The 21,748-nt window shown below is 37.8% G+C and overlaps 1 protein-coding gene and 1 pseudogene across 4 annotated transcripts in view; both read right to left on the reverse strand.

Annotated features, from left to right (window-relative positions):
• DDX4 (DEAD-box helicase 4) overlaps positions 1 to 21,748 on the reverse strand; it is a 73,839-nt gene that overhangs the window by 23,444 nt on the left and 28,647 nt on the right. For 2 of the 4 annotated variants that reach the window (XM_023210437.1, XM_023210436.2), the window contains 8 exons: positions 8,774 to 8,875; positions 7,773 to 7,853; positions 6,945 to 6,992; positions 3,205 to 3,252; positions 3,055 to 3,102; positions 2,675 to 2,817; positions 1,880 to 2,032; positions 547 to 701 (listed from right to left, as the gene is read on the reverse strand). In XM_023210437.1, coding sequence (XP_023066205.1) covers positions 547 to 701; positions 1,880 to 2,032; positions 2,675 to 2,817; positions 3,055 to 3,102; positions 3,205 to 3,252; positions 6,945 to 6,992; positions 7,773 to 7,853; positions 8,774 to 8,875 — 778 coding nt within the window. The remainder of the gene's footprint in view (positions 1 to 546; positions 702 to 1,879; positions 2,033 to 2,674; positions 2,818 to 3,054; positions 3,103 to 3,204; positions 3,253 to 6,944; positions 6,993 to 7,772; positions 7,854 to 8,773; positions 8,876 to 21,748) is intronic. The other 2 variants (XM_023210438.1, XM_023210439.1) reach the window with 2 other exon arrangements.
• LOC111541684 lies at positions 11,286 to 11,407 on the reverse strand (annotated as a pseudogene).

Consider the following 21,748-nt stretch of genomic DNA (forward strand, 5'->3'; position numbering starts at 1 on the left):
AACTACTAAGAAATAATACCAGTATGTTCGCTATTTTCTACTTCTAATATTATCTGTTTTTTAAATTAAAATTTTACTTTTTTAGAGACAGTGTCTTGCTGAGTGTGGTGGTGCAATCACAGTTCACTGCAGCCTCAAACTCCTGGACTCAAACAATCTTCCTGCCTCTACCTCCTAAGCTCCTAGGACAACAGGTGTGCATTACCACGTGCTGGCTAGTTATTTTATTTTTTGTAGAGATGGGGTCTCACCATGTTACCCTGGCTGGTCTCGATCTCCTGGCCTCAAGCAGTCCTCCTGCCTGGGCCTCACAAAGCACTGGGATTATAGTCAAGAGCCACCAAGTCCAACCTATTAACCTAATTTTTAATAAGCATGTTTCTTTTTAAAAATAAAAAGGATTCCATAAACAAGATAATAAAAAATTATACTTTAAGTAATGCTAAAAATTACTTGAGTGCATTATTACTGAGTTCTTCCAAAAGTGAGGGGAAAAAAATCTCTAAAGAAAAAACTATTTTGTGAGTAGCATTCTGATGTACTTACCCAAAAGAAAATTTTCTGGCTTCCAAATAAATCTGGTTGACCAATTCTCGAGTTGGTGCTACAATAAGACACTCTGGTTCCTGCAACTCTTTAAAACGACTGGCAGTTATTCCATCATGCATCATATGAGCCAAAATTGGGAGGAGAAAAGCCGCCTAGAAGTTAAGTTGCCTACTTTACAAACTTATAGCACATCACTTTTATCCCTATGGAAAGCTAATCCTCATGTCCTTATAGCCTTTAGACTCTACTTCCATCCCACTGGGAAATTCAAGATGAAAAATGAAAACAACTTTCATTTCAATGTGTTCTTAACATTTAGGTCTTTATGCTCTTATTATACAATATAAAATTTGGTAAAACTAATCTACCCTATCAAATTTTTTCAGTGTATTTTTAAAAGCATACCCATGCATTCTAAACAGATCAACAACATTAGCCTATTTATAGAGGAAAATAATAAATGTAGTTGCTGCAAATCATTACAGTGAACAATTACTCTAAGTTAGTCCTTTTGAGGTCATAAAATCATCACTCAGAATGGATGACAAAAGTGGTCCACAGAGCAAAAACTTAGAAATCATCATTTGTATTACTGAACACATTACCCTTACTGAAGTTACATCTGGCAACAGAAATTTTGTGCTAGAGTTTTCTCATTTAAGCAAATAAGACACTTGCTAAACTTTACCTCCAAAACCATATGTAACACTCTCATCAGCTGCTATACAATATCTATATTTCCTTACAATTCTACTATGAAGGCTGATTAAGACTAAAATAGTATGACCTCATGGACTCTATGATCATAGAAATAAGAGTCTCATCTCATGGAGTCGTAATTAACACACAAATTTCCCAGATTAGTCCTAAAACCAACCTGGTCTCATCAGACTTCTTTTATAATTAGCATAATCTGAGGTCACTGAATACTAAGGAATCATGCACAATGCATGTAACTGTTTCTCATTCTTTATCTTTTGACTTCAAGAGTGTACCAGCTATAATACAGAAATTACTTTCTTCCTCTCTGTTTTATAATCTCTGCTTTGACTTTCAGACACTTTGTTTTAGATACTACCATGCTTCAGAAAGAGCTGCACACAGAAAAGATTAAACATCTATAGACTGCAACACTACCCTAGAAATAGTTCAGAATTCTTTCTTTAGAAGTACACAAATCCTAATAAAAATCAGAAGCAAAACCATCAATACTTATGACAGCTCACTGAAACCATCTACAAACCTTCTACTCAAAAGAAGAAACCAAGTTACTAAGGAAGAACCAAAGCTCAAAAAACCTAACAGTTTGGACATGTGGGGAAAGACTTACAGTCTTCCCAGACCCTGTTTGAGCACAAGCCATCAAATCTCGTCCTGCAAGTATGATAGGAATACTGTATTTCTGCACAGGAGTAAGCTTAGTATAACCAGCTTTAGCAATGTTGTTATTCAGTGTCTGACAGAGATTAGCTTCTTCAAAAGTCTGAAAATTAAAAAAAAAAAGCAGTGATTACATTCTATATATCATATGCAGATCATTTATAAGCATATTTCATTCAAGCTACTTTCCAAGTTCTGTTTAATTCTACTTTATATACTAAAGTGACTTTAGTAACATGCCGCCACTCAAATATTCAAAGCCTGTATATTATAATATAATTTGACAGAATCAGGAAGTATTCCCCACAAATGGTGGTTTTAAAAAATTTTTCCTGCCCCTTTAAAACCTATGAGATATGAAGAATTCTGCTAGTAATGGCTTGTTCTAAGTATAATTATCAATAGGAGACAGAGGGCTCCCCCTCTCAGAAAAATCACTGCCCTAAGACACACTTTCTCACAATCTTGGGGAAACATCTTGAGTTACTAGGAAAAGTATTATATTAAGGAAGTTTAAATAAAATTCTCATCCTGGTATGGGGAGTAGGGATGAAATCTATTACTCTCTTTTGACATAGCAATTAATTCTATTGTAGATGGTAAGACATCACTCTAAATTTCCAATCTAAGACCTTAGATACGAGAGGTGAAATTCGTGTGTTGATATCAGCTTTACAAACTATATAATGTATTTTAAAAGTAAAGTTTGCTACACAGCCAATACAGAAACAATTAATTCACTGACCAGAATTGCTGGTGGTGCATCATGTCCAGACACTTCCACAAGAATAGTGTCGTATTTGTCAAAGTTTATGCCTGTCTGATAATGTGCAAAGATGGAGTCCTCATCCTCAGGTGGAGGCGGCGGTATGTAGGTCACTTTTGGTCCTTGGAATTTAAATTAAAAACAAAACGTACGTTACAGAGACTAAAAGAAAATGTAAGAGAAAATAGACAAAAATTGACAAGATCAAATTTTAAATACTATGGAACTTGCCACTGCTTACCTTTAAAGTTTTCACTACTCAAATTTTTAAAAGATAACGTTATTTTTAAGTAAAATACTTAAGCATTTTTATTAAAACACAATATACTCCCATGTGAGTCACATAAACGTTAATATACCTTGAGTATCACTACTTTCTCCTCCTTCTGCTTCTGACTTCCAAGAATCTTAAAGAGATCAAATAAAAAAGATATACATGTTTTTTTAAAATTGAAGGGTAAAAGAACTCTCACTACAAAAATTAAATACCTTGTTTCAGGAAAACTTACTCTTTCCAGAGCCTGTTATTACTTCTTCATTTAAACCTCTGTAACCACCTGTTAAACAAATTCATAAGTGACAATTGGTCAAGATGCAAGGTTGTGCACATCTTTATTTTCGTTGCTTGTCTTCAAAGAGAACAAGTTCTAAAAAACTTTAAATTACCTTCTTAAAAATACTTGAGACAATTAAATAGAATCTTGTACTTTTTTAGTTTCTGTAGTATTCAAAATGATTTTATGTAGATGAGACTATTATATATTACATTTTGTTTAAGCTGTTATATTTCTTTCCTAATCAGCAAAGGAATGTATTTTCTAAAAGAACCTGTGTTGAGGGGTGACCCCAAGACCATCCCCAGTTCAATAATTGCTAGGAGGATTCACCAGACTCAATATAGTCATAGTCATGGTTATGATTTATTAGTGAAAAAATAGGGAGTACAATCAGCAGAAAAAAAAGGTGCATAGACCCAGAGAAAACCAGGCACAAGTTTCCAATTGTCTTCTACTGCAGTTACACAGGATGTGCTTAGTTCTCCCAGCAATGAGCTGTGACAACACATGTAAACTCTACCAGAGAAGAGTATTAGAGACTCAGAAGCTCATTAGAGACTTAGTACCCAGGGTTTTTATTAGGGGCTAATAATGTACTCACCTTCTGCCTGGCACATACCAAATTCCAGACTCCCAGAAGGAAAGCAAATATTCAGCAAAAACCACAATGCACAAATGGTTTAGGCACAATGAGTTGCTCTTACCTATTAGGGTATTGAGAACCCGTCCCAAATCCAAGTTTTCAGATGCTAGCTGTGATGGTTAATTTGTGGTGTCAATTTGATGAGATTAAGGGATACCCAGGTAGCTGATAAAGCATTATTTCTGGGTATGTCTGTGAAGGTGTTTTAGAAGAGACTGGCATTTGTATCAGTGGACAGAGTAGGAAGATCGACCCTCATCCAATGTGGGCAGACACCATCCAATAGGCTGGGGGCCAGATAGAACAAGAAGGCAGAGGAAAGGCAAATTTTCTCTCTCTTCTGCAGCTGGGATACCCTTCTTCTCTTGCCCTTGGACATCAGAACTCCAGGTTCTCTGGCCTTTGGACTCTAGGGCTTATACCAGCAATCCCCCGCCCTCTGACTCTGCCCCACCAAGAGGTTCTCAGGTCTTTGGCCCTGAACTGAGAGTTACACTATCAACTTCCCTGGTTCTCATCATTCTCAGCAAACTATCACAAGGACAGAAAACCAAACACCGCATGTTCTCACTCGTAAGTGGGAGCTGAACAATGAGAACACATGGACACGAGGAAGGGAATATCACACACCAGGGTCTGTTGGAAGGTGGGGGACAGGTGCAGGGATAGCGCTAGGAGAAATACCTAACGTAAATGATGAGTTGACGGGTGTAGCACACCAACATGGCACATGTATACCTATGTGACAAACCTGCATGTTGTGCACATGTCCCCTAGAATTTAAAGAAAAAAAAAAAAACTTTACTGGTTCCTTTGGACTTGAACTGAACAACACTACCGGTTTCCCTGGTTCTTAGCTTGCAGACAGCCTATCATAGGACTTTCTCAGCCTCCATAATCTCATGAGCCAATGCTTCTAATTAGTTCCCTCTCATCCATCCATCCATCCATCTCCTCCCTCCCTCCTTCCTTTTGGTCTGTCTCTCTAGAGAACCCTAACTAATATATACTAGCCAAGGAACAGCCTTTTAAGTAAGATTTTCAATTTCATTTACTGATGAATTTTTGATGAACAATCAGGCCTGTTAACTCCTTTCTATATACTACCTTTCTGATTTTTAGATAACGAGTAATCTGTTGTGCCACTTTTAGGTACTATGACTGCATTAAATTCAAAAGCTAATTAGATATAACACTTTTTCTACGTGAACTCTAATTTCCTTATCTTGTATGTCCACAGGTCTTGAAATCCTCCTTCATATAGGCTGCGAATATTTGTAGAAGATTTGGTTTAGCTAGTCTTTCATAAACTTTTTCTATATTGAAGAATCCAAGAATCAGCATGGGTTGGGGGAATGTCACTCTAAATACTCTTGGACTAATGATTACTGAGAATCTTCAAATACATCAAGCAAGCTTCACCAATTTACTAGTCTGGAAAGCATTTAAACTTTTATATGACACTGAAGTATTTATACTTTGAAAAACTTTAAGGTCGGGTGCAGTGGCTCATGCCTGTAATCCTGGCACTTTGGGAGGCCGACGCGGGCAGATCACCTGAGGTCAGGAGTTTGAGACCAGCCTGGCAAAGGTGAAAGCCCATCTCTACTAAAAATACAAAAATTAGCCAGGTGTGGTGGCAGATGTCTGTAATCCAGCTACTAGGGAGGCTGAGGCAGGAGAATGGCTTGAACCCGAAAGGCGGAGGTTGCAGTGAGCTGAGATAGCGCCAGCCTGGGTGACAGAGCGAGATTCTGTCTCAAAAAAGAAAAATAAAAGGTAAAAGAAAAAACTTTAAGAGTACAAAATTATATATTGAGCTAACTTTATCCTTCAGATCAAATCACATAAGTATTCCATAAGAAAAAGCATATGGTTTTTGTCAGGCCTCTGAGCCCAAGCCAAGCCATCGCATCACCTGTGACTTGCACATACACGCCCAGATGGCCTGAAGTAACTGAAGAATCACAAAAGAAGTGCAAATGCCCTGCCTCGCCTTAACTGATGACATTCCACCACAAAAGAAGTGAAAATGGCCTGTCCTTGCCTTAAGCGATATTATCATCTTGTGAAATTCCTTTTCCTGGCTCATCCTGGCTCAAAAAGCTCCCCCACTGAGCACCTTGTGACCCCCACTCCTGCCCGCCAGAGAACCCTCCCTTGACTCTAATTTTCCTTTACCTACCCAAATCCTATAAAACGGCCCACCCTTATCTCACTTCACTGACTCTCTTTACGGACTCAGCCCGCCTGCACCCAGGTGAAATAAACAGCCATGTTGCTCACACAAAGCCTGTTTGGTGGTCTCTTCACACGGACGCGCATGACAGTTTTAATAAGGATTTGTACATATTATATCTTAGCCTTTAACTTCCACACAGCATCCCATTTCGTGATTATTATTTTATTAAACAGTTGTTTTTTATTTTGAGATGGAGTCTTGCTCTGTCACCAGGCTGGAGTGCAGTGGTGTCATCTCAGCTTACTGCAACCTCCACCTCCCAGGTTCAAGCAATTCTCCTGCCTTAGCCTCCTGGGTAGCTGGGACTACAGGCGTGCGCCACCATACCCAGCTAAGTTTTGTATTTTTAGTAGAGATGGGGGTTTCACCATGGTGGCCAGGATGGTCTCGATATCTTGACCTTTTGATCCACCCACCTAAGGCCTCCCAAAGTGCTAGAATTACAGTCATGAGCTACCGTACCCGGACTTAAACAGTGTTTCATTTATGAATTTCAGGTGATTTTCAGTTTTTACTTATTATAAACAACATTTCAGTGAACATCCTTGTACATGTATTTGCAAATACATCTATAGTATATAATTCCTATAATGGAATTGCTGGATCAGAGAGGCAATAACCTGGAGAGTATTAAAGAACTATCTAAAACAGGCTGTGTAAATGTATGCTCCTCACAGTGTACAAAAGCAGTAAGTTACCTTTAACTTCAAAAATTAAATTTGTTTCCAACCAGTGAAGTACAGAAAAAAATTAAATTTGGAATACAATGATTTTAACTTCTTTCAGGTAAACAAAATAAGAACTTACCTCGTTCACTTCCACTGCCACTTCTGCTTTGAGAAGTATCACCATTACCTGCAAGGCATTGTTTTGCAAAATATTTAGATAACACACAGTTGCTACTCAAGCACACAAACCATGTGGTTATTTCTATTCAACAAAGTTATTACTTAGGAATTCTGGTCCTTTAACCCATCCATCTCTTAATTCTACATTTAACCTTTTTTTTTTTTTTTTTTTTTTTTTTTTTTTGTGGAGTGCAGTGGCACGATCTTGGCTCGCTGCAACTTCCGTCTCCCGGGTTCAACCAATTCTTGTGCCTCGGGCACCTGAGTAGCTGGAACTACAGGCACATACCACCATGCCCAGCTAATGTTTGTATTTTTAGTAGAGATGGGGTTTTGCCATGTTGGCCAGGCTGGTCTCGAACTCCTGGTCTCAAGTGATCCACCTGCCTCGGCCTCCCAAACTGCTAGGATTACAGGCATGAGCCACCAGGCCTGGCTTCTAGGTTTAAACGTTAACCTTAACCTCATTTGAACATTTTTCATCAATTGTGTTTTCATTTTCACCTCAAATCACACAAATCATTTTCCCCTAACTCAGAATCCTTTATTCCTCTAGTTAATAATTCACATCTCAAATTAACTGGTAGATAACACAGAATAAATAATCCACATTGCACAAATTTTATAAGGGAGACAAAACTGTCCACATATTTTTACCTACAGATCTAAAAGCAGAGAAAATCATAAGCCAAACTAATATACTTTAACATATATATTAGGTTTACTAATCCTAGTGCTAAAAACATATATCAATAATTAATATTCAGTAATAAGTTTTATTTCTCACCTGTGCCACTTAATGCTGGTCTTCTAGAACCAAAAAGGCCACCAGTGCGCTGCATACATTCGTCTGGGTCTAAGTCATTATCTTGATTTGCAGAAAGTAAAATCAGATTATATTACTTTGAAGAAGTTTTTTAATTGTTCAGTAAACAGAAAAAAATCAAGTTATGCTATCAGAAGTTCAAAGATGCAGGGTAAAATAGAAAAATACTATTCTGGTTAAACTAAGTACTGTGCACAGGAATTCTCTACAAATAATGTCCTTCAATGACAAACTACTTCCTCAAAATGTATTTAAAATATTTCATAAATAAGTGCCAGTATTATGCCAAAATATGATACAAGCAAGTTAAATCTCTAGAAACTGCCTGAGAAACTTCACATTGCATCATTTCACTACTTACTCTTCAAAGTAGCACCCCTTGCTCCCACTGTTGCCAAATCAAACCTTACCAGTCCTGCACAGTAACCCTTCAAAATCCCTAAACTTCTGTCGGTGACAATTCTCTAATCTGCTACACATCTATTAAATCATTATTACAAATTTATGTTTGTAATCTGTCCTCCTCTGTTTAGAGGCACATATGTTCCAGCAGTGACCTCTGAAGTCAGTACCTTATCTCTAAAAAATGATGGCTGGAAAAATTTAAGGTAGAAAGCCACATTGGTGAAAGAAGGTATGGGGGGAGGTAGAGCCACATAGAAAGTCACCTGTTTATAAGGTCAGCCATATTATCAAAGCTCTAAAACAATGAATAGTATGTAATATTAAATAATTGAGTCACTCAAACTTATTTTTTAAATTCATGTATTTCAACCTAACCAATATGCAATTAAATCTGTCTAAAAAATAATGTTATATATAATGTGGGTGATTAACGTGTATTAGTCACTGAGCTAAGCTATTCTCATATAATCCTCATAACAACCTTCTTTGATACGTATTTTTTAAAATCATTTTCTTTTTAACAGATGAAGCACATCATTTGCAAATCCACTACTAACTTGGACTTTCTAGACCAAATCCTCCACGGCAACCTCGGAAACTACCTCTTCCACCTCTTCTGGATGTCCCTGAAGCTTCTGAATTATTTCCATCTCGATAGCCTATAATATTAAAACACACACAAGAACAACACAAAACAACAACAAAGAAATCTTGGGGACATGGTCAAATTTAATTTAAGCCTTGAATAATTCAGTAACTTTAAACAAGTATTTTAAGGCATTGTTATCAAAAAGAAATGACATTTTGACCTGTAAGTGTTCAACTTTACTAATATAAATAGATATGGCTACAATTTTTAAAAACCTCATTGCTTGCTTTGAGAATCGAGTCTAAAAATCACCTAAAGGAGAAAGTGGCACTTGAATTAAAACATTAAAAGTCACCAAAACTGCACCATTAACTGGATTTCCACAATACACAAAAGAATTAAATAAATCCTAGACTTCTATCCGCTCCATATAGAATATAGTAAACATCTTACTCAAAGCATAGACATGCAGACACATATAAAGTCTGATTTCCAGGTACAAACAATTTTTAATTGAATTGAATACCAAGAGATTAGTAGAAACAGTTCAAGTAAAATTTAATTGCACATAGGGCAGACTCATAGGGCAGAAACAAATTAATGCAAAACCAAAGTGTCAACTGGGCAGGAAATAGAGACTGTTCAGTTTGTAAACTTGTAACTATTTACACCTAAAGAGAATGATGAATAAAGAGAAATTCTATATATGCTATTTCTGAATATTAGAGTATACGTATTTTAAAACCTATTTAAAAATGAAACAAAACTCTTCAAAAAATTTATTTTCTGGAAACTTTTCTGTAAAGGTATAAGTTATTTTCATGAAAGTAAAAGAACATATAACACATATATAAATTAAAAATATAATAAAATGAAAGCTTATCTCCACTGCCCAGCTTAAGACTAAAATGTTTCCAATATATTTGCAGCCTGTGTTTTTCTTTTGCCCTCTGCTTCTCTTCTCCCTAAGCACTTCTTCTAACTAACATCCAACCAGCCAATATCCTGAATAGTTTTTCGTTTCCTCGCTCTTAATTTCATTAGCTACGTACAAAGCCTTAAGCAACATATTAGCATTATGTTAGAGTTTCATATAATGGAACTAAAACATACTCTTCTTCCACATCTTTTTTTTTTTTTTTTCCGAGATTAAGTCTCACTCTGTCACCCAGGCTGGAGTACAGTGGCGTGATCTCGGCTCACTGCAACCTCTGCCTCTAGAGTTCAAGCAATTCATCTTGTCTCAGCCTCCCGAGTAGCTGGGATTACAGGCGTGCACCACCATACCCAGCTAATTTTTGTATTTTTAGTAGAGACAGGGTTTCACCATGTTAGCCAGGATGGTGTCGATCTCTTGACCTCAGGTGATCTGCCCACCTCAGCCTCCCAAAGTGCTGGGATTACAGGCGTGAGTCACTGTGCCTGGCCCCATGCCTTTTTCCTTTTATTCAACTTTGTTGATGTATGAAACTACTTCATTCACTTTTACTGCTGAATACTCTATTGTATCTGTTTCTATTTCACTTACGTATATTACCTTTTTTATTTCTGAGTTTTCTCCCTTCTCTTTTAACTACTTAGCTTTAACACTTAACTCATTCTTTTTTCTGAGAAAAGAAATATTTAAACTATTTTCAATCTAGTCTTCTTCCTACAAAGCTGTCCTACTAGATTTCCTCTATTAGCAAGTTTTACATTTTATCCTTTCTCTAATGCATTTAAGGCTATAAAATTTCCTCTAAGAGGCAGCTGCTTTAGCTATATCCTCAGAGTTTTCCTGTGTTCTGTTCTTACTGTTATTAAATTCTAAATATTTCAGGATTTCCATATGAACTGTTATTCATAAACTAAGAAATTCAGTTTCCAAATCATGAAGGTTAGACTTACTGATTTCTACTTTCATTTTAATAAGAGAACATGACTGATGATATATTTGTGGTATATTTTTGGCCTTAAAAGATGATTAAATTGTACATATTTTCCATATATGCTGGAAAAATACGTGATTTATAATTTTAGAGTATATGATTCCAAACAAATATTAAATCAAGCTGACTAAGTGGCATTCAGATCTTCTATATTCTTACTAATGTCTATTCTGCTGTCTCAACTTACTAGGATTTGCAAAATTTTTATGTCTATTTTTCTTTGTCCATCTTAGTATATTGTTAGATTCGAACTATGTTCGGAACTGTAATGTCTTCCTGATGAATTTCTTTATCCTTAATAATTCTACCTTACAGTATACTTTGTCTCCTATTTCTATACCAGCTTTGAGTTATTGAACACTTTTTTCTTTTTACTTTATTATTATTTTTTTAAGTGTCAGGGTACATGTGCAGGATGTGCAGGTTTGTTACACAGGTAAACGTGTGCTATGGTAGTTTGCTGCACCTATCAACCCATCACCTACGTATTAAGCCAAGCATGCATTAGCTCTTTTCCCTAATGCTCTCTCCCCGCTGCCTGCCCTTCCCCGACACCTACAGCACCTGGTGGTATTCCCAGGCAGTCCCCCATCCAAGTACTAACCAGGCCCAACTCTGCTTACCTTCCAAGATCAGATGAGCTCGGGCACGTTCAGGGTGGTACGGCCGTAGACTTTTTTTAATTTAAAAAAATAGTTTTTTGTAAAGACGAGATCTAGTTACTCAGGCTGGCCTTGAATTCCTGGCCTCAAGAGATTCCTCCCATGTTGGCCTGCCAAAATGCTAGGATTACAGGCATGAGACACCATGCCTGACCTCTTGACTTTCAACTCCATACCGAAATATGCTTACCTATATTATAATTACTGATATACGGATCTTTTATTTCTACCATCTTTGTGTTTTCTCTTTACTGAGTTTTTTCAATGCTTTTTGTTCTCCTTTCTGTTCTGTTTTCCCCAAATGGTAAGCTATGTATTTTATTTTTTACCTATTTTCACCATGGATATTTAGTAAATATTTAAACTATTTTCAGTCTAGCTTCCTTCCTACAAAGCTCTGTCCTTCTATTAGATTTCCTGCATTAGCAAGTTACATATTTTATCTTTTTTTTTTTTTTTTTTTTTTTGAGACGGAGTCTCACTCTGTCGCCCAGGCTGGAGTGCAGTGGCCGGATCTCAGCTCACTGCAAGCTCCACCTCCCGGGTTTACGCCATTCTCCTGCCTCAGCCTCTAGAGTAGCTGGGACTACAGGCACCCGCCACCTCGCCCGGCTAGTTTTTTAGTATTTTTTAGTAGAGACGGGGTTTCACCGTGTTAGCCAGGATGGTCTCAATCTCCTGACCTCGTGATCCACCCGTCTCGGCCTCCCAAAGTGCTGGGATTACAGGCTTGAGCCACCGCGCCCGGCCTACATATTTTATCTTATCCCTTCTCCAATTACTCTTCAATTATACTTAAGAAATATGTTTCCTTCCAACTGAGCTGGCAAGAATTTAAGTCTTTTCATTTGCTAGTATTTTAGTTCACTTTTGTTTCTAGAACCCCTAAATTAATAGTCATTATTGCTAGTTTATTTAGTCAATACTTATTTAAGTTTACCAATAGGTTTATCTGTTTTACAATTTTTATCTTTTCTTCGCTCATTATTGCTTCGTTTCCTATGCCTTTCTTCCTGCAATCAGTTGTCTTACTACTGTATACAATTTAGTAGTTCTTACTCAACAGTCTGAGAGTATTAAACACCATTTTTATCTGAATGGCATTATTTCTCCCTGGCACCTAATTATCTGAATATACTTATTTGGGTTCAGAGCTATTCTCCTTCAGCATTCTGAATATACTATACTATTACATTCTGACCTGTACCTTTACTGAAGAAAATTCTGTTGTGAATACAATGTTCTTCTAAAGGCGAATCTACCTTTTTTCTCCAGTAGTTTTATAGGTTTTAAAACTATAATTTCAATACATGCATAAGGGTATAAATTTTTAAATTTAATTTGCTGAGAACTCTTGTGCCTCCCTAACTCTGGAAAAGTCTCATCTCTTCTCTTTGAATATTCTTCTTTCCTCTCCTTCTCCCATTTTCTGGCCTCTCCTCAGGAGTCAGTCATATATTGGGCCACAGGTCTTATTCTATCTTCCATACCTTATTTATTAACTGCTCTCACTTGTGTTTTCCATTTCCAAGTTTAGAGAATTTCCACAGATCTATCTTTGGATTAATTCATTCTCTTCATCTGTGTTTAATCTTTACCTTTAATCACTCTGTTCTTTTCTGTAAATTTCGAAAAATTCAAATTGAGCCCTTTTCTTTTTTTTTTTTGTTTTTTGAGACAGAGTCTCGTTCTGTCACCCAGGTTGGAGTGCAGTGGCGTGAACTCAGCTCACTCCAACCTCCACCTCCTGGGTTCAAGTGATTCTCCTGCCTCAGACTCTGAGTAGCCAATATCCTGAATAGTTTTTCATTTCCTTGCTCTTAATTTCATTGCCTGCACCACCACATCCAATTAATTTTTGTATTTTTAGTAGAGACGGGGTTTTAACACGTTGGCCAGGCTAGTCTCAAACTCCTGACCTCAGGTGATACACCCGCTTCGGCTTCCCAAAGTGCTGGGATTACAGGTGTGAGTCACTGCGCCCGGCCAACATTAACATATTTTCTTAAAGTAACATGAGTCCTTCCAGAAGGTATAGTCTGCATTTCATAAGGGACGGCTGACAATCTCTTATAACTCTTAAAGATGTTTGGTGACATCTTCACAAAGAAATTAGCTTATAAATCATCTAACCTTTGTATAAAAGAAAAGTGAACATCTTTTATTCACTTTTTAAAAAGTACTTACCAGATAGTTATTATATTTCTACATACTAACAAATAAAATGAAAATGTTAAAATGATACATATCACTGACATCAGCAAAAATGGCCAAGTAAGGACCTCCAAATTCCACTACTCCAAAAAGGCAAGGAAAAAAATGGGCAAGAACTGTCAGAATTAATTTTTTCCAAACTCTAGAAATGAATCAAAGGCTTGAAGCAACCCAGGGAATATTTGTTCAGTCAAGGCTGACTGTTGGTAAGAACAGCAAATTCCGCAGCATTTTAACTTACCCAGTTCCATCTCTCGGCAACTCAACTTGTAAGTATATAACCAAAAGATTTGAAAACAGGGACTCAAATAGGTAACGATAGGTGAATGTTCATAGAGGACTTACTCACAATAGTCGGAAAGAAGAAACAATCCAAGTGTCCATCAATAGATGAATGGATAAATAAAATGTGGTAAATACATTATATTATTCAACCATTGAAAGAAATGTAGTTTTGATGCATGCTACATCATGGATGAACACTGAAAACAAGATGCTAAATAAAATAGCCAAATACAACAGGACAAATAATGTATGATTCCACTTGTAATGAAATACCTAAAACAGACAAATTTCATAGACAAGATGGAATAGAAGTTACCAAAGACCAGGGTTAAGGGAGTATACAGGGAATTGTTGTCTAATGGTGCACAAAGTTTCTGTTTGGGTGATGACAGTGATGACAGAATACTGTGCACTTAAAGGCAAAAATTATACACTTAAGAATAGTTAATATGGAAAATGTTGTTATAGAGATCTTACCACACACACACAAAAAAAGCTGGAAATACCCCAAGTTACATGAAAACTATTAATCTATAAATCCAAGAAACTCAACTCCAAGGAGGGTAAACCCAAAAAGATCCACATCTAGATACATTAATATAAAACATCAACAAATGGTGCTACAACAATTGGGTAACCATATGCAAAAGAATTTGGACCCCCACCCCACACCATCTATAAAAATGAACTCAAAATGCATCAAAGACTTAAGTGTAAGGACTAAAACTATAAAATTCTTAGAAGGAAACAAAGGAAAAAATCTGCCTGACTCTGGATTAGGCAACAGTTTTCTAGTTATAATACCTAAAGAACAAAAAAAGATAAACTGGGGTGGATAAAAATTTAAAATTTTAGTGTTTCAAAGGGTACCATCAAGAAAAGGAGGCCGGGCGCTGTGGCTTATGACTGTAATCCCAGCACTTTGGGAAGCCGAGGCGGATGGATCACGAGCTCAGGAGATCGAGACCATCCTGGCTAACACAGTGAAACCCCGTCTCTATTAAAAATACAAAAAAATCAGCTGGGCATGGTGGCGGGTGCCTATAGTCCCAGCTACTGGGGAGGCTGAGGTAGGAGAATGGGGTGAACCCAGGAGGCGGAGTTTGCAGTGAGCCAAGATTGCGCCACTGCACTCCAGCCTGGGCGACACAGTGAGACTCCGTCTCAAAAAGGAAAAGACAACCCACAGGAGGTTATTAAACATTTGCAAGCCAGACGCAGTGGCTTATGCCTGTAATCCTAGCACTTTGGAAGGCCAAGATGGGAGAACTGCTTGAGCCCAGGAGTTTGAGACAAGCCTAGACAACACAGTGAGACCCCATCCCTACAAAAAATAAAAAAACTAGCTGGGCATAGTGGCACACGCCTATAGTCCCAGCTACTCAGGAGGCTGAGGTGGGAGAACTGCTTGAGACCAGGAGGTTGAGGCTGTCATGAACCATGACCATGCCACTGCACCCCAGAGTCTGGGTAACAGAGCGAGACTCTGTCTCAAAAAAAAAAAAAAAAATTAGACAAATTTAGAAAAAATAAACATTTGCAAATCATGTAGCTGATGATACTCATATTGAGAATATATAAATCTTAAAACATAAAAAGACAACCCAATTGTTGAAATGAATGAAGGATCTGAACAGACATTTCTCCAAAGATATACAAATGGTCAATAAGCACATGAAAAGCTGCTCAACATCACAGTCATCAAAAAATGCAATCAAAACAACAATAAGGGCTGGGCACTGTGGCACACACGCCTGTAATCCCAACACTTTGGGAGGCTGAGGCAGGCAGATTGCTTGAACTCAGGAGTTCAAGATCAGCCTGGGCAATATAGTAGAACCCCATCTCTACAAAAAACACAAAAATTAGCTGAGTGTGGTAGTACATGCCTGTAGTCCCAGCTACACAGGGGGTTGAGGTGGAAGGATTATTTGAGCCCGGGAGGATGAGGCTGCAGTGAGCCAAGATGGTGACAGAGCCCTCCAGCCTGGGTGAGAGTGAGACCCTGTCTCAAAAAAACAAAAAATCCATAATGAGATACCACTTCACACTCAGTAGAATGGCTATATTTAAAAAAACACCAGTGAAAACTAGTATTGGTGGATGTGGAGAAATCAGAACCCTTATAACACTGAGGGTGGGAATATAAAATGGTACAGCTGCTATAGAAAATAATTTCGCAGTTCCTCAAAAAGTTCAACATTAAGAGTTTAGCATATGACACAGCAATTCCACTCCTAAGTATATACTCCAGAAAAATGAAAACATAGGTTCACACAAAAACTTGTACACAAATGAATACAGCAGCATTAGCCATGATAGCCCAAAAGTAGAAACAACTCATTCATCAGCTGAAGAATAAACAAATATGATGTAACCACACAATGGTAGAGCCCTCAATGAATGGAATTAGTGTTCTTATAAATGAAGCACAAGAGAGCTGCCTGGCTTTATCCACCATGTGAGAAAACAGAGAGAAGACACCATCTATGAACCAGGAAATGGATCCTCACCAGACAATGAATCTGTTGGTGCCTTGATCTTGGACTTCCGACTCTCCAGAAATGTAAGAAATAAATTTCTGTTGTTTACAAGCTACCCAGTTTATAGTATTTTGTTATAGCAACCCAAATTAAGATAGTTTTTTCTTCTGGAAATTGATTAAGCTGATTCTAAAAATCACACAGGAATACAAAGGACTAAAAATAACAGGCAATCTTGAGGTTTTCATTTGTTTTGTGTTGCTCTAAAGGGATACCTGAGAGTAGATAATTAACGGAAAAAAAAAAAAGTGTATTTGGCTCACAATTTGATATCTGAAAATGTTCAAGATTGGGTATCTGGTAAGAGCCCCAGGCTGCTTCCACCCATGGCTGAAGGTGAAAGGGAGCTGGTGTGTTCAGCGATCATATGATGCAGAGGAAGTAGAGGGTACCAGGCCCTTTTTAACAACGAGCTCTCAAGGGAACTAATAGGGAACACATTCAACACCCCCACAAGGAAAACAGGTCTATTCATGAGGGATCTGCACCCCATGACCCAAACGCCTCCCATTAGACCCTACCTCCCACTCTGGGAATCAAATTTCAACATGAGAAGGACAAACATCCAAACCACAGCCCTTGAAAAACAAGCACTTGAAAGACTCACAATGCCAGTATCAGGACCTATTATGAAACCACAGTAATTAGATTATGGGGCAATGGTACAAAAATAGAAAAACTGACCAATGGAATAAAACCTAGAGAAACAGATACAGATACATAAGCCACCTAATTTAGAACAAAGACAGCCCTGTAGTGCAGAGTGGGCACTTTTTCAATAAGTGATACTAGGGATAGTCTTTTCAATAAGTGATACTAGGTCAACTGAACATCCATATGGAAAAAAATGTATATTGATTCCTACATTACATACAAAAAAAACTCCAGATTAATGCCAATTACTTATTTTTTTTAGACGGAGTCTCTCTCTGTCACCCAGGCTGGAGTGCAGTGGCGCAATCTCAGCTCACTGCAACCTCCGCCTCCCGGGTTCAAGCGATTCTTCTGCCTCAGCCTCCCGAGTAGCTGGGACTACAGGAGTGCGCCCGGCTAATTTTTGTATTTTTAGTAGAGACGGGGTTTCACCATATTAGCCAGGCTGGTCTCAAACTCCTGACCTCAAGTGATCTGCCCGCCTCAGCTTTCCAAAGTACTGGCATTACAGGCATGAGCCAATGCGCCTGGCCTATCTGTATGAACTATTCTTGCAACTTTTAAGTTTTAAATCATTTACAAATAAAAAGGTAAAAGTAAAGATACTCAACAGAAAAACGGGCAAATGGCAAAAGATGTCCAGATGTCAAAATGGCCAATAAACATAAGAAGTGCTCCATATTCCATTAGTCCAAAAATATAGAAATACATAATGAGTACACCACCACACAACCAGCAGAAAGGTTAAAATGAGAGAAAAATAAAATACCAGGCATTGGTTAGAATGTGAAAGTGTATCTTAGTTTAAACGCTGAAAACATTTGACAATATTATTAAAGCCAAAAATATATATAGCCTATGACCTAGCAATTCTTCTTCTGAGTATGTACTAATGACACCCAAGAGAATACTAGAATGTTTACAGAAGAACTTTCATAATGGCCCCAAACTGGAGATAATCCAAATACCTATCATTAATAGAACAACAGTAAAACAAAAGAATACTAAACGGTAATAATGACCTACAACTGCAACAAACACACTAAGAAGGTAAACATAAAATACAACATACGATATGATTCCATTTATATCAAGTATAAAAATAGACAAAATTATTGTTTGCTGTTAGAAGGCTTAATAGAGGTTTTGGGGTAATGAGTAATTAGTGAGTAAAAAATGAACATGAAAAGGGGTTTCTGAGGTGCTAGTAATTTGTATTTCATGACCTGAAGGCTGGTGAACACACTGAACTCAAGTGAGTTCAGTTTGTGAAATATAATTGAGCTATACATTTACGGTATGTGTACCTGTTTACATATTTTAATACAAACATATATACACACATGTATTTTCTGAGCGACCACTATACGCAGTCCTCCTATCCTCAAATGTATACATCTACAGAGAATGGGAATCAGGGATACCCTAAAAAATAGCTGTGTCCCTGCTAATTATCCTACACTAATCTATCATCTAATTATCCTACACTTGCTATAGGACCAAGCACATAGAGCTGCAAATGGTTTCGACTGCCTCATTTAAATATGAATTAAATTGATTTAAAGTAAATGTTAATAGTACAAAAGATATTCACTGATCTGAAGAAAAAAATTTCAAATATGAGCTATATTTTAGGAACATTAAGTGCCAAAAATTGCTTATTAAAAAAAATATGGTAAAAGATAAGTCTTGTTTTTTCTTAGCTTAACTTTCTCCCCACCACCACCCCTCTCCATAATTACCGTAAGAAGTAATTAAGGAGACAGTCTTCTCTCATTCTGAAATCCACAAGTCCTACCTTCACTAGGGAGGGCCCAATTCAGCCAACTATCTACCTAATGGGCAAAGGAAAAGAATGTCACCAAGGTGCAGCAAAAATTCATGTATCTGATTACTATAAAACCTCTTAACATAGATTTGCACATCCGTAGCAATTTTATAAGTTCACTATATTTTTCATATGTTTTGTTGTCACTGCTATTTTAACATGACTGCCCATATGTAATCAAGAATTAAGCATGGTAATTTTTGATACTACCTCATCTAGAATTCAATAGAAGCTGAATTACCAGAGTATGGTGAAATACTGCTAGACTTGAACAAAAAATAATCTTTCTTCCACCCTCAAATTTCCAATGACACTATTCAGAGACAAAGACATCCCCAGTTCATCTAAACTGCGACTGACCAAGATTCACATTGTCCCTCTTCTGTAATTTATAGTACATTCCTTCTGCAATTTATAGCACGATCATGGGGGGGTGGGCAACAGATCCAGTGATATGAGAAAGTAAAACAAGGACAGGCACGGTGGCTCATGCCAGTAATCCCAGCACTTTGGAAGGCTGAGGCAGCAACTCACCTGAGGTCAGGAGTTCGAGACCAGCCTGGCCAACATAGTGAAACCCCTCTCTACTAAAAATACAAAACTTAGCCAGGCATACTGGTACATGCCTGCAGTCCCAGCTATGAGGGAGGGTAAAGCCACAAGAATCACTCGAACCCAGGAGGTGGAGGTTGCAGTGAGCTAAGATCACACCACTGCACTCCAGCCTGGGTGATGGAGTAAGATTCCATCTCAAAAAAAAAAAAAAAGGTAAAAAAAAGGCATTATTTTTGTGCTTTCTATTCTCTTCCACTGGTCTAGGCATCTGGTTTTGGACCAGTACCATGCTGTTTTGGTTACTGTAGCCCTGTAGTATACTTTGAACTCAGGTAATGCGATGCTTTCCAGCTTTGTTATTTGTGCTTGGGATTGCCTTGCCTATTCATGCTCTTTTTTGGTTCCATATGAATTTTAAAATTGTTTTCTTTTTCTAATTCTGTGAAGAATGTCATTGGTAGATTGAAATCTGTAAATTGCTTTGGGCAGTATGGCCATTTTAACAATATGGTGGATAGCAATGCTACTGACTTTTGTACATTGATTTTGTATCCTGAAATTCTGCTGAAGGAATTTATCAGATCAAGGAACTTTGGGGCAGAGACTATAGGGTGTTCTAGGTATAAAATCATACCATCTGCAAACAGGAATTCCACACACCTACAGCCATCTGATTTTTGCCAGGGTTGCCAACAACAAGCAATAAGGAAAGGATTCCTTATTCAATAAATGGTGCTAGGATAACTGGCTAGCCATATGCTGAAGATTGAAACTGGACCCCTTCCTTAGACTGCATACAAAAATCAACTCCAGATGGATTAAAGAATAACATGTAAAACCTAAAACTATAAAAACCCTGGAGATAACCTAAATACCATTCTAGACACAGGCCCTGGAAGATTCTGTGATGAAGATGCCAAAAGTCACCTTGACAGAAGCAAAAATTGACAAATGGGACCTAATTAAATGAACAAGCTTCTGCACAACAAAAGAAACTATCAGCAGAGTAAACAGACAACCTACAGAATGGGAGATAATATTTGCAAACTACGCATCCAACAAGGGCCTAATATCTAGAATCTATAAGGAAATTAAATGTACAAGCAGAAAAACAAACAACTCTTAAAAAGTGGACAATGGACATGGACATGTTTCAAAAGACAACATACAGCCAACAGGCAGATGAAAAAATGCTCAACATCACTAATTATTAGGGAAATGCAAACCAAAACCACAATGAGATACCGTCTCATACCTGTCACAATGGTTATTATTAAAAAATCAAAAAATAAGGCCGGGCGCGGTGGCTCAAGCCTGTAATCCCAGCACTTTGGGAGGCCGAGACGGGCGGATCACGAGGTCAGGAGATTGAGACCATCCTGGCCAAAATGGTGAAACCCCGTCTCTACTAAAAAAATACAAAAAACTAGCCAGGCGAGGTGGCTGATGCCTGTAGTCCCAGCTACTCGGGAGGCTGAGGCAGGAGAACGGCGTAAACCTGGGATGCGGAGCTTGCAGTGAGCTGAGATCCGGCCACTGCACTCCAGCCTGGGCGACAGAGCGAGACTCCGTCTCAAAAAAAAAAAAAAAAAAAATCAAAAAATAACAGATGCTGGCAAGGTTGCAGAGAAAAGGGAATGCCTATATACTGCTGGTGGGAGTGTAAATTACTTGAGCCATTGTGGAAAGCAGTGTGGCGATTTCTCAAAGAACATAAAACAGAACTACCATTCGATCCAGCAATCCCATTATTAGGTATATACCCAAAGGAATATAAATAATTCTACCATAGAGTCACATGTACACATATGTTCATCACAGCACTATTCACAATAGCAGACACAGAATCAACCTAAATGCCCACCAACAGTAGACTGGACAAAGGTAATGTGGTACACATGCACCATGGACTATCTACTATGCAGCCATAAAAAAGAATGACATAATGTCCTTTGCAGGAACATGAATGGAGCTCCATTATTCTAAGCAAACTAACGCAGGAACAGAAAGTCAAATCATGAATGTTCTTACTTATAAAGTGGGAGCTAAACACTGAGAACACATGGACACCAAGAAGGGGACAACAGACACTGGGGCCTACTTTAGAGTAGAAGGTAGGAGGAGGTACAGGATCAAAAAACTACCTATCAGGTACTATGCTTATTATCTGGGTGATGAAATAATCTGTACACCAAAACCCATGACCTGTAATTTACCTAGATAACAAACCTACACACGTACCCCTGAACCTAAAAGTTAAAAAAAAAAAAAAAA

Source organism: Piliocolobus tephrosceles, chromosome 4 (genome assembly GCF_002776525.5).
Source record: "Piliocolobus tephrosceles isolate RC106 chromosome 4, ASM277652v3, whole genome shotgun sequence".
NCBI classification, from domain to species: domain Eukaryota; kingdom Metazoa; phylum Chordata; class Mammalia; order Primates; family Cercopithecidae; genus Piliocolobus; species Piliocolobus tephrosceles.